This window comes from Boleophthalmus pectinirostris, unplaced genomic scaffold (assembly GCF_026225935.1).
Source record: "Boleophthalmus pectinirostris isolate CB_2022bp ecotype Guang Dong unplaced genomic scaffold, ASM2622593v1 HiC_scaffold_1, whole genome shotgun sequence".
Lineage (NCBI taxonomy): Eukaryota > Metazoa > Chordata > Actinopteri > Gobiiformes > Gobiidae > Boleophthalmus > Boleophthalmus pectinirostris.
In genome coordinates this window covers 1,834,782-1,847,560 of record NW_026570970.1, presented here as the reverse complement: position 1 = coordinate 1,847,560, position 12,779 = coordinate 1,834,782, and the positions used below count along the sequence as shown (strand labels likewise).

Below are 12,779 nucleotides of genomic sequence, written 5' to 3'. Positions count from 1 at the left end.
TTTCTGCTGCAAAAGAGAAACGAAAAATTCAAATAAATCCTCACATTTATTTCTACTTTAGTTAAAAACGTCCAGATTCAGAATTTCACTGCGAGTTTTTGAACTCAGCAGAATTTCTCTTGTTAGTCGGTCTGTTTGTACAATTTATTCAAAGCAAAAAGTTTGACCAAAGTAGAAAGTCTTTAATAAGTAAAAATGTTAAAAAACTTTCTTTACTGGTTCAAACTTTTGCTGAAAATAGAAAAAAAAATGTTTTGGTTATAATCTGTTACATACATGGAGTTTTGTTTAATATTGTCGACATTTTCAATTTCAAATCGTAAAGAGAAAGAGGAATTTAAAGAGCAACTGAGGAAATTTAATAATCCGTGTGTTATTTGTTTGTTTTTCAAAATTAAACTAAACATAAGAAAATGAAAAAACAAAAAATGTTTTCATTATTTGTCTCCAAAACTAAAATGAAAAAACAGATAAAGGTTCATTTTTTTTTTTAGTTTTCGATTTTGTGTTTAAATGAAAAATGGAAAAAAACAGATGACTGACTGAACCAGGACTGAACCAGGACTGAACCAGGTCTAAACCAGGACTGAACCAGGACTGAACCAGGACTAAACCAGTTTCAGTCCTGATCACCCGACGGTCTACATGGGCCCATCCCGACACTAAGTCCTGGTTCAGTCCTGGTTTAGGACTGATTTAGGAATGAGACCAGGACCAGATCCAGACTGGACTGAGACCAGAACTAGTTCAGGACTAGACTGGGACTCAGACCAGGACCAGACCAGAACTGACAGTGGTTTAGACCTGGTTTGGACCTGGTTTGGACCTTGTTTAGTCCTGGTTCAGTCCATTATCTGTTTTTTTTTTTTTTTTTCCATTTTTCATTTAAACACAAAATCAAAAATTGAAAAAATGAAACTTTATCTGTTTTTTCATTTTGGTTTTTAATGTTTTTTAAATTTTATTTTTGGTTTTATTTTGAAAAACAAATGAACGAACGACACATGGATTTTTCAGAACATGTCTCCTTTAAAATCAAGACCTACTAACCAAACAACTCTACAGTCGTTCTACTTAAAGCTGAACTGCGCAACTTTTCTGGTGGCACAAAATCTGCTCGTCTCCATGGAGATGTTCAAGCTTTTGCCTGGAATGTTCCACAGTGTGACATTAAACATTTCAGTCCAGTATTTATACTGTTTCTATTGCTCAAAAATACAATACTTCTTTCTGTCGAGGCGCCTCTCCACAGATCTGACCTGTAACGTAACGCTCCCTCGATACTGTGGAACATTCCAGACAAAAGCGATAACGTTTCCATGGCGACTAGAAAAGTTACGCAGTCTAAAAAATCCTGAATTTCGGACGATTTTAACTCATATTTCTGCTAAATCTGACGAACAAAAACCCGAACCGGACTTCTACGCCGGACGCTTTTTTTTTGGCACAAACGCGGCGCCGTCGGTGTCGGGCGCGTGTTGCCGTGGTTATACGCGCGTGGTGGAGTGTGTGTGCGTGGAGATGTGCGTGTGCGGCAGGTGCGTGTTGCTGTAGGGGCTGTGGTGGGAGTAGCCCTGGTGCGGCGGGTGCCTCATGCCCACCACGGACGCCGGGGTCATGGGCGTCATGGGCGTGGCCGGGGTGACGGGGTGGGAGCCCGGCGTGACGGGCAGGGAGCCGGGGTTGAGCGAGGTCATGAGGGGCACGTCGTCGGGCGAGCGGCGCAGCGTCAGGGTGTAGTCGGGGGGGCAGGTGAGGCGCACCGTGTCCAGGGTGCTGTAGATGTCCTGCGTGTCCAGACCGTCCAGGGCGTCCAGCGTGTCCAGCGTGTGGTGGTGCAGCGCGTTGTTCCGCTCGTCCGCAGACGCCGCGTCACAGTCCAGCTGCTTCACCTGCAACACACACACAGTCAGACTGGGGACGCGTACATGTGTGTCTACGATCGAATGTTCAGCACTGAACGTGGAGACGCAACACACACGGGGGACACATACACGGACCAGGACTAAACCAGGACTAAACCAGGACTAAACCAGGACCAGGACTAAAAACTAACAGGACTAACCAGGACTAAACCAGGACTAAACAGGACTAAACCAGGACTAAACTAGGACTAAACCAGGACTAAACTAAACCAGGACTAAACCAGGACTAAACCAGGACTAAACCAGGACTAAACCAGGACTAACCAGGACTTAAACCAGGACTAAACCAGGACTAAACCAGGACTAAAGGACTAAACCAGGACTAAACCAGGACTAAACCAGGACTAAACAGGACTAAACCAGGACTAACCAGGAACCAGGACTAAACCAGGACTAAACCAGGAACTAAACCAGGACTAAACTAGGACTAAACCAGGACTAAAACCAGGACTAAAACCAGGACTAAACCAGGACTAAAACCAGGACTAAAACCAGGACTAACCAGGACTAAACCAGGACCAGGACTAAACTAGGACTAAACCAGGACTAAACCAGGACTAAACCAGGACTAAACCAGGACTAAACCAGGACTAAACCAGGACTAAACCAGGACTAAACTAGGACTAAACAGGTCTAAACCAGGACTAAACTAAACCAGGACTAAACCAGGACTAAACCAGGACTTAAACTAGGACTTAACCAGGACTAAACTAAACCTAGGACTAAACCAGGACTAAACCAGGACTAAACTAGGACTTAAACAGGACTAAACCAGGACTAAACTAGGACTACTTAACCAGGTTAACTTAAACCAGGACTTAACTAAGGACTAACAGGACTAAACTTAGGAACTAAACCAGGACTAAACTAGGACTACTTAACCAGGACTTTAACTAAACTAGGACTAAACCAGGGACTACTAAACTAGGACTTAACCAGGCCCTCAGACATATTTTTCTTGGCCCTCAGGCCACATGACTTTACATCAATTAAAACATATTTTTTTACTGCAGGTTTTTTGAAAATCGACCTTGATAAAGTTGATATTTAACATTTAGTCTTTGGTTTTAAGGATCTTAGTGTGAATAAAGTCTGAAGGTTCATTCTTTTTTTTTTTTTTTTTTTCATTTGTATTTTATTGTCTTTTCACAATGTGGATTTACATGATAATGAAGCAAACCAAGTAACTTACAAATTGTCCATATTGTCCAATGTCCATAGTTCGACATTTCCACATTTCTCATTTCTACTTGCACAAACTGTAATGTAACTTTCATAAGAACAGGTAATTAATACAAAAAAATAGATAAATAAAATAAAACAAAATAAATCACTGTAGCTTTAAACCGGGGGGTAAATTCAGTCTTTGTTTTCTGGACGATCACAGGTTCTACACAAACTCACATCTATGTTGTTTAATAAAGTGTAACCGTCCTTTCCCATTTTTTTTAAATTTATGACCTTCCAATCTAAGTGAGGCGGTGAGTTTTTCCATATTATAAATACTTCATATTATATCAAACCACTCTTCTATTTTCGGCCTCTGATCACTTCGCTTCACCTCGTTCGTCCCTCTGCTTCTTCTGTGTTTAGAAATGTGGCCAAATCATGAACATCTCCATGGACAAAGGCGTTTGATGGACTTTATCTCAAAAGAGTGACGCAGTAAAACTCGTTAAAACGCTCCAAAAAGTTGTTTTAGCGTAACGTGTGTTCTTCAAACTCCACCCGTTCACTTTGTAATCACAGAGTCTGAATATCCTGTCGTAAAACCACATTATCACTCGACACGATTCTATAAAAGCCCCAAAAAACCTCCTGTGTTTCAATAAACCCAGATTCAGCCGCCGTCTCTTTCTTTCTCTCGCGCAGATCATTTCAAATCCTCGTTTCCCTCAATTGCTCATTAGCGGCGTTTGTCAGAGCGGCGCCGCGTTTCGCCCGGCGTTCGGCGAGGGCCCGGGCGGAGGGATCTGAGAGCGGCGCCGAGGCTGAAAGGAGGAGGAGGACGAGGAGGAGGAGGAGGTAATTTGGCTCTATTGGACGCCGCTCGCTCCTGAACGCCGCTCGCTCCTGAACGCCGCTCGCTCCTGAACGCCGCTCGCTCCTGAACGCCGCTCGCTCCTGAACGCCGCCGCTCCTGTCGTGAAGAGGAACGACGACAAAAAAAAAAAAAAAAAAGAGTTGGACGGCGGCAGCTGCAGAGGCTCCGTCACCGAACGCTCTGACCTGAGGTGACACCGAGTCTCAACGGCCACACGACTCGATTTACTCGTGATCTGACGTCGTTTCCTCGTCGCAAACAGACCTGGAGCTGTGTTTTGGTTCATTCTTTCATGTTTAACTCACAAACCTGCACGTTTAGCCCGAGTTCTTCTTAAAAAACTTTAAAAATTCTGTCAAACCTTGAAGTAAAATCTGTTTTTAAACCTAGAATCATTTGGATCCTGATTTCAGCTCTGGAATTGCCAAATTCTGCTGAACTAAAAGTAAAAAAAAAAAAAAGAGAACTGTTCACTTGAAAACTACAACTTCATGACATCACAAGGTGGAGCAGAGTGTGTCATTCGGTCAACCATTTTTCAAAATAAAACCAAAAATAAGAAAACGAAAAAAATGTTTTCTTCATTATTTGTCTCCAAAAAAAGCAGATAACGATTTTTTTTTTTTTCTTTTCAGTTTTAGGCTACTGACTAAATCAGGACTAAACCAGGACTAAACCAACCAAACCAGGACTAAACCAGGACCAAACCAGGACTAAACCAGGACCAAACCAGGACTAAACCAGGACCAAACCAGTCTCAGTCACGGTCTCAATCCTGGTCTGGTCCAAGTCTCAGTCCTGATCACTCGACAGTCTACGTGGGCGCACCACCGAGCCCATCCTGACACTCAGTCCTGGTTCAGTCCTGGTTCAGTCCTGGTTTAGTCCTGGTTTAGTCCGTTATCAGTTCTTTTTTTCCATTTTTCAATTAAACACAAAATCGAAAACTAAAAAAATCATAATTTTCTGTTTTTTCATTTTGGTTTTGGAGACAAATAATGAAGAAAACAGTTTTTTTTTTTTCTTATTTCTGGTTTTATTTTGGAAAAACAAATGAATGAATGACACCATAATCTGTGTATCATTCGTTCATTTGTTTTTCAATATAAAACCAAAAATAAGAAAACGAAAAAAACAACAGTTTTCTTCATTATTTGTCTCCAAAACCAAAATGAAAAAAACAGATAACGGCCGTTTCCCGTTTATGTGACTTCAGTGACTGCGATGCCGGACTGAACCAGGACTGATCCAGGTCCGAGACCAGACCGAGACCAGAGCGGGACCAGAGCGGGACTGAGGCTGGGCTCTGAGCCTCCGGTCTGGTTCCGCTTTGGTCCCGGTCTGGTCCTGGACCTGGTCCATTTGAACCAAAAGCTCTTAGTTCGATTCATTTTCGTTGGTGTGAAGCGTCAGTCGGAGGCTTTGCACCACCTCGGAACCAGCCGCGGTTCTTGAGCGTGGAGGACCAGAGCAGCTCTGTCCCGGTCTCAGTCCCGCTCTGGTCTCGGTCTGGTCTCAGACCTGGATCCGTCCTGATTCAGTCCGTATGCGGTGCAAAAGTCCGACATCAGAGTCACTGAAGTCACATAAACGGAAACGGCCGTTATCCGTTTTTTTCATTTTGGTTTTGGAGACAAATAATGAAGAAAACTGTTGTTTTTTCGTTTTCTTATTTTTGGTTTTATTTTGAAAAACGAATGAACGAATGACACACGGATTCACCATTTTTATGTTTGTTTTTATCAAATTTTTTTCTTCAATTTTTTTCTAATTTGTATGTTGTTGTTTTTTTAACCTTTTTATTATTTATTGTTTTTCTTGCTCTTTCTTGATTTGACAAGTTTTATTGTCTTAACGACGACTAAAGGAATTAAACAGAACTTTATTTTCTGCTTCTTTTACACATTTATTACACATTTGTTTCGTGCAGAACTTTGGAAACTGTTTTGTTTATGAAATGTGCCGTAGAAATAAAGTGGATTTGGAAAAGTTACACAGTGCTCCTTTAATAACCTGGTCGTTAGGACGTTTGGTGTTTCCTCCTGAGACCCAGTGTTGTGGAGTAACAGATTACATGTACTGGAGTAATCAGAGTACAAATGATGAGTAACTGTATTTAGTTACAGTTACTGTTTCAGTGAGTGGTAATTGGATTACAGTTACTTTTTTTAAATAAGTGGATTACCAGGTCTAAACAAGGTCTAAACCAGGTCTAAACCCAGGACTAAACCAGGTCTAAACAGGTCTAAACCACTAAACCAGGTCACTAAACCAGGACTAAACCAGGACTCTAAACCAGGACTAAAACCAGGGTCTAAACAAGGTCTAAACCAGGACTAAACCAGGTCTAAACCAGGACTAAACCAGGTCTAAACCAGGACTAAACCAGGTCTAAACCAGGACTAAACCAGGACTAAAACCAGGTCTAAACCAGGTCAAACCAGAACTAAACTTCTTATGTTACAATTTCCTCGTCTTTGTTTCTCCACAAACAAATCAAAGTAATCCAAAGTAATCAGATTACATTACTCACTTTAAGTAATTTAATGGATTCTGTTACAAACTACATTTTGGGGGATGTAATCTGTAATCTGTAGGGGATTACATTTTAAAAGTAAACTTCCCAACACTGCTGAGACTCTCGCTCTTCGTCAGGAGCAGCGACACGGAGCTCGGCCGACGACTCCGGGTTTGGTCGAAGATTTAAATGGTTTTAAAGACGCCGCGTGTGATTTTTACTGTTTTAAAAAGGTCAAAAACAGAGCGAGGACCTTTTGAAACTCTGCAGCGGCTCAGAGTTCCTCCTCACTCACCTTTCACATTCAGAGACGATGTTCAGGTTAATTATTCACAACGACGTTTTATAAAGATCCTTTCACAGACAGAGCGAAGGTTTCAGATCCAACGCCTGAAATTAAACTCATGATTGTGGTGAAGCTGCAGCTGATCCAGTCCACTTCACGTCTACGGCACATTTCAGAAATAAAACAGTTTCCAAAGTTCTGCACAAAACAGATAAAACATGTGTAACAGAATGCAGAAAATAAAGTTCTGTTTAATTCCTTCGATCCTCGTTAAGACAAGAAAACTTCACAAATCAAATAAGAGCAAGAAAAACAATAAATAATAAAAAGGTAAAAAAAACAAACAACAAACATACAAATCTGTTGTGTCGTTCGTTCATTCGTTTTTCAAAATAAAACCAAAAATAACAAAACGAAAAAACAACAGTTTTCTTCATTATTTGTCTCCAAAACCAAAAATGAAAAAATAGGTAAAGATTCGTTTGTTCAGTTTTCGATTTTGTGTTTAAATGAAAAATGGAAAAAACGGAGAACGACCGTTTACGTGACTTCAGACTGAACCAGGACTGATCCAGGTCCGAGACCAGACCGGGACCCGAGCAGGACTGAGACCGGGACCAGACCGGAACTGAGACCGGAACTGAGACCGAGACAAGACCAGAACCAGACCAGGACCAGACCAGAGGCTCAGAGCCCACAGCAGCGCCGGAGCTCGAAGCTGAGGCTCGGAGTCAAAGCTCGGAGTCAAAGCTCGGAGTCTGCCCTGGTCCTGCTCTGGTCTCGGACCTGGATCAGTCCTGGTTTAGTCTTGGTTCAGTCCTGACTTGATCCTGGTTTAGATTTGTTTTTGTCCTGATTTAGTCCTGGTTTAGTCCAGGTTTAGACCTGGTTTAGTCCAGGTTTAGTCTTGGTTTAGTCCAGGTTTAGTCCTGGTTTAGTCCTGGTTTAGTCCAGGTTTAGTCCTGGTTTAGTCCTGGTTTAGTCCTGGTTTAGTCCAGGTTTAGTCCTTGTTTAGTCCTGGTTTAGTCCTGGTTTAGTCCAGGTTTAGTCCAGGTTTAGTGTAATCCATTTATTTCACCAAAGTAACTGTAACTGTAAGTAACTCACTGAAACAGTAACTGTAACTGTCCTGGTTCAGTCCCACATCAGAGTCACTGACGTCACGTAAACTGGAAACGGTCGTTATCCTTTTTTTCATTTTGGTTTTGGAGACAAATAACGAAGAAAACGGTTGTTTTTTCGTTTTCTTATTTTTGGTTTTATTTTGAAAAACAAATGAAAACACAGATTCTGTGGAGTTGATGGTTTGACCCAGTTTAACGTGTCTGGGCAGGTGTGGATTTAACTTTCATATGATCACTGGTTAACAGACAGGTGCAGACAGGTGCAGGTGCAGACAGGTGCACAGGTGCACAGTGCACAGGTGCAGACAGGTGCAGCAGGTGCACAGGTGCAGACAGGTGCAGGACAGGTGCAGACAGGTGCACAGGTGCAGCAGGTGCACAGGTGCAGACAGGTGCAGCAGGTGCAGCAGGTGCAGGCAGGTGCTGACAGGTGCAGACAGTGCAGGCAGGTGACAGGTGCAGGTGCAGCAGGTGCAGGTGACAGGTGCAGGCAGGTGCAGACAGGGTGCAGGTGCAGGCAGGTGGCAGGTGACAGGTGCAGACAGGTGCAGGCAGGTGCAGACAGGTGCAGGCAGGTGCAGGCAGGTGCAGACAGGTGCAGACAGGTGCAGGCAGGTGTGCAGGTGACAAGTGACAGGTGCAGGCAGGTGCAGGTGCAGACAGGTGCAGGCAGGTGCTGACAGGTGCAGACAGGTGCTGACAGGTGCAGGCAGGTGCAGACAGGTGCAGACAGTGCTGACAGGTGCAGACATGTGCGGGCAGGTGCAGACAGGTGCAGACAGGTGCAGGCAGGTGCAGGCAGGTGCAGCAGGTGCAGACAGGTGCTGGCAGGTGCAGGCAGGTGCAGACAGGTGCAGGCAGGTGCAGGCAGGTGCTGTGTTCTGCTCTGTCTGTATAAATGATTCTGTGTGTAATAATCGTGTGTGTGAAAGTGTTTGCAGTTTATTTGTTGCTGGTTTTGCTGCTGCTGCTTCACTTTTACGATCGTCTGTGTGGAGTTTCTGCTGATCAACCAACAGAAGCTTTAAGACAAATCTGCAGGACCTGAGCTTCCACCTCAGGTCAGAACTTTAATCCTCTCGTTCACGACGAGCGCGAGAACTCAGATCGACTTTAGAGCGAAGAAAGAAACGGCGACGAGGATCTGAGCGAGCGGAGTCCAGCACGAGAAGCTTCAGGTCAAATATGTGTGAAAGTGTCGGAAATAATGAACCAAATCAAATCTAACAGACGGGAAAGACGTGCGGCAAATATTAGAACCGTGATCCTCCTGTAAACCTGCTCAAAACTGTAGTTTTTACTGAGAATAACTGAAACAATGATTTAGTCTTTAAGGTTTTAAACTTTACTCTAAACTGACTCTTGTGAGATTTAAAACCCTGATATAAAACTGTTCAAAAACTGATCTGGAATGATCAAAATGCTCTTAAAACCAGGACTAAACCAGGACTAAACCAGGACTAAAACCAGGTCTAAACCAGGACTAAACCAGGTCTAAAACCAGGACTAAAACCAGGTCTAAACCAGGACTAAACCAGGTCTAAACCAGGACTAAAACCAGGTCTAAACCAGGACTAAACCAGGACTAAACCAGGACTAAACCACTAAACCAGGACTAAACCAGGACTAAAACCAGGACTAAACCAGGACTAAACCAGGACTAAACCAGGACTAAACCAGGACTAAAATAGGACTAAAACCAGGACTAAACCAGGACTAAACCAGGTCTAAACCAGGACTAAACCAGGACTAAAAACAGGACTAAACCAGGTCTAAACCAGGACTAAACCAGGACTAAAAACTAGGACTAAACCAGGACTAAACCAGGGACTAAACCAGGACTAAACCAGGTCTAAAACAGGACTAAACCAGGTAAACCAGGACTAAACCAGGACTAAACCAGGACTAAACCAGGACTAAACCAGGACTAAACCAGGACTAAACCAGGACTAAAACCAGGACTAAAACAACTAAACCAGGACTAAACCAGGACTAAACCAAGACTAAACCAGGACTAAAACCAGACTAAACCAGGACTAAACCAGGACTAAAAACAGGACTAAAAACCAGGAACTAAACCAGGACTAAAACCAGGACTAAACCAGGACTAAAACCAGGACTAAAACCAGGACTAAACCAGGACTAAACCAGGACTAAACCAGGACTAAACCAGGACTAAACCAGGACTAAATAAACAGGACTAAACCAGGACTAAACCAGGACTAAAACCAGGACTTAAACCAGGACTAAAACCAGGACTAAACCAGGACTAAACCAGGACTAATCTTGGACTTGAGGGAGGGAGAATTCCAAGTCCGTGGAGCAGAATGTCCACAAAGTGCGACTGGGCGATGGTTGTTTCACCCGCGAGGTGCGAAGTTCTGCTCCGTTTTTCGCCTGCGGTCACCCAGTGGTCTACATGGGCCGATCTGGACACTCAGTCCTGGTTCAGTCCTGGTTCAGTCCTGGTTCAGTCCTGGTTTAGTCCTGTTTAGTCCTGTTAGTCCTGGTTCAGTCCTGGTTTAGTCCTGGTTTAGTTAGTCCTGGTTTAGTCCAGTCCTGGTTTAGTCCTGGTTTTAGCCTGGTTCAGTCCTGGTTCAGTCCTGGTTTAGTCCTGGTTCAGTCCTGGTTTAGTCCTGGTTCAGTCCTGGTTTTCAGTCCTGGTTTAGTCCTGGTTCAGTCCTGGTTCAGTCCTGGTTTAGTCCTAGTCCTGGTTCAGTCCTGGTTCAGTCCTGGTTCAGTCCTGGTTTAGACCTGGTGGTTTAGTCCAGTCCTGGTTCAGTCCTGGTTAGTCCTGGTTTAGTCTGGTTTAGTCCTGGTTCCAGTCCTGGTTTATAGTCCTTAGTTTAGTCCTGGTTTAGTCCTGGTTTAGTCCTGTTTTAGTCCTGTTTTAGACCTGGTTTAGTCCTGGTTTAGTCCTTTGTTCTTCTGTTTCTGTTTTTAGTCGCAGTCGTGTTGCCGAGTCTTAAAATCAACCATACACAAACATACAGAATCACCCATCTCACCTGCAGCGACATGAGCCCCTCCCCCTGCAGGTGCGCCGCCACGTCCGCCGCGGTGATGTCGCGGCGCGGCGGGGGGAGTGGGCGGGGCCTGCGGTGCTCCAGCCTCCTCTTGTCCTTCTTGTAGAGCAGCGCCGCGAACGCCAGGATGTTGAGGAAGAGCAGCGAGGCGCCGACGGCGATGGTCACCGACAGCTCCGTGGAGTAATCCTCCGGCGCCGCGCCCCGGACCCCCTCCTCGCCGCCGCCGCCGCCGCCCTGCCCCAGCGCCGACTCCGGGGGCTGCGGCGTGCCCGGAGGGACGCCCGGGTGCTTGGTGCTGCTCGGGGGCCACACCTTGGACAGGCGGCGGGTGTAGGAGTAGGGCGTCTCGTCCGGGAGCGAGGGGCTGTGGGTGAAGGACGACACGGACTGGAGGAGCTCGTTGACGTGGTGCAGGTGCGGCACCAGCTGGAGCCAGAAGGAGATCTTGGTGGCGCGGTAGTGGTCCCGGACGCGGGGCTTCAGGCCGATGTGGAGGTACAGCTGCTCTTTGGGCGTGTACTTGGACCAGGCCACCTCCTCGAAGCGGTTGGGTTTGGTGTGGATGAACTTGGTGTCCTGGGGGACGGGCTGGTTTGGGTCTCTGCACCAACACAAACACAAACACACAAAAACACAAAAATAAACACGGTCAGAAAAGTGTCGTCAAAATAACTCGTGTGATTTAAACTGAACTTTTCAACAATAAAAACAGAAATGTCAGGAGTGAAACAAATCCGTATGTCATTCATTTATTCATTTTTCAAAATAAAAGCAAAAATAAGAAAACGAAAAAACAACAATTTTCTTTGTTATTTGTTTCCAAAACCAAAATGAAAAAAACAAAAAAAAATACAGATAATGACTCGTTTTTTTTTTTTTTTGTTTAAATGAAAATAAAAACGGATTGTTTAAATGAACCAGGACTAAACAGGACTAAACCAGGACTAAACCAGGACGAAACCAGAATTAAAATCAGGTCTAAACCAGGACTAAACCAGGTCTAAACCAGGACTAAACCAGGACTAAACCAGGACTAAACCAGGTCTAAACCAGGTCTAAACCAGGTCTAAACAGGTCTAAACCAGGTCTAAACCAAACCAGGACTAAACCAGGACTAAACCTAAACCAGGTCTAAACCAGGTCTAAACCAGGACTAAACCAGGACTAAACCAGGACTAAACCAGGACTAAACCAGGTCTAAACCAGGTCTAAACCAGGTCTAAACCAGGGTCTAAACAACTAAACAGGACTAAACCAGGTCTAAACCAGGTCTAAACCAGGTCTAAACCAGGACTAAACCAGGTCTAAACCAGGTCTAAACCAGGACTAAACCAGGACTAAAACCAGGTCTAAACCAGGTCTAAACCAGGTCTAAACTAAACCAGGACTAAACCAGGTCTAAACCAGGTCTAAACCAGGACTAAACCAGGACTAAACCAGGTCTAAACCAGGTCTAAACCAGGACTAAAACCAGGACTAAACCAGGTCTAAACCAGGTCTAAAACCAGGACTAAACCAGGTCTAAAACCAGGACTAAACCAGGACTAAACCAGGACTAAACCAGGACTAAACCAGGTCTAAACCAGGTCTAAACCAGGACTAAACCAGGTCTAAAACCAGGACTAAACCAGGACTAAATCAGGTCTAAACCAGGACTAAACCAGGACTAAACCAGGATTAAAATCAGGTCTAGACCAGGACTAAATCAAGACTAAAACCAGGACTAAACCAGGACTAAACCAGGACTAAACCAGGACTAAACCAGGACTAAACAGGTCTAAACCAGGTACTAAACCAGGACTAAGTTAGAGTGACGCCTTCACAACAACTGCCCCCCGCCTTGACCCAACCAC

The 12,779-nt window shown here is 44.4% G+C and overlaps 1 protein-coding gene across 1 annotated transcript in view; it reads right to left on the bottom strand.

Moving 5' to 3' along the window:
* Positions 1 to 1,487: 1,487 nt before the first annotated feature.
* LOC110165236 (neuroligin-4, X-linked-like) overlaps positions 1,488 to 12,779 on the bottom strand; it is a 190,062-nt gene continuing 178,770 nt past the window's right edge. Inside the window, exons 9-10 of the mRNA XM_055150639.1 lie at positions 10,906 to 11,527; positions 1,488 to 1,892 (exon numbers count right to left, since the gene is read on the bottom strand). Of these exons, the coding sequence (XP_055006614.1) occupies positions 1,488 to 1,892; positions 10,906 to 11,527 (1,027 nt within the window). The remainder of the gene's footprint in view (positions 1,893 to 10,905; positions 11,528 to 12,779) is intronic.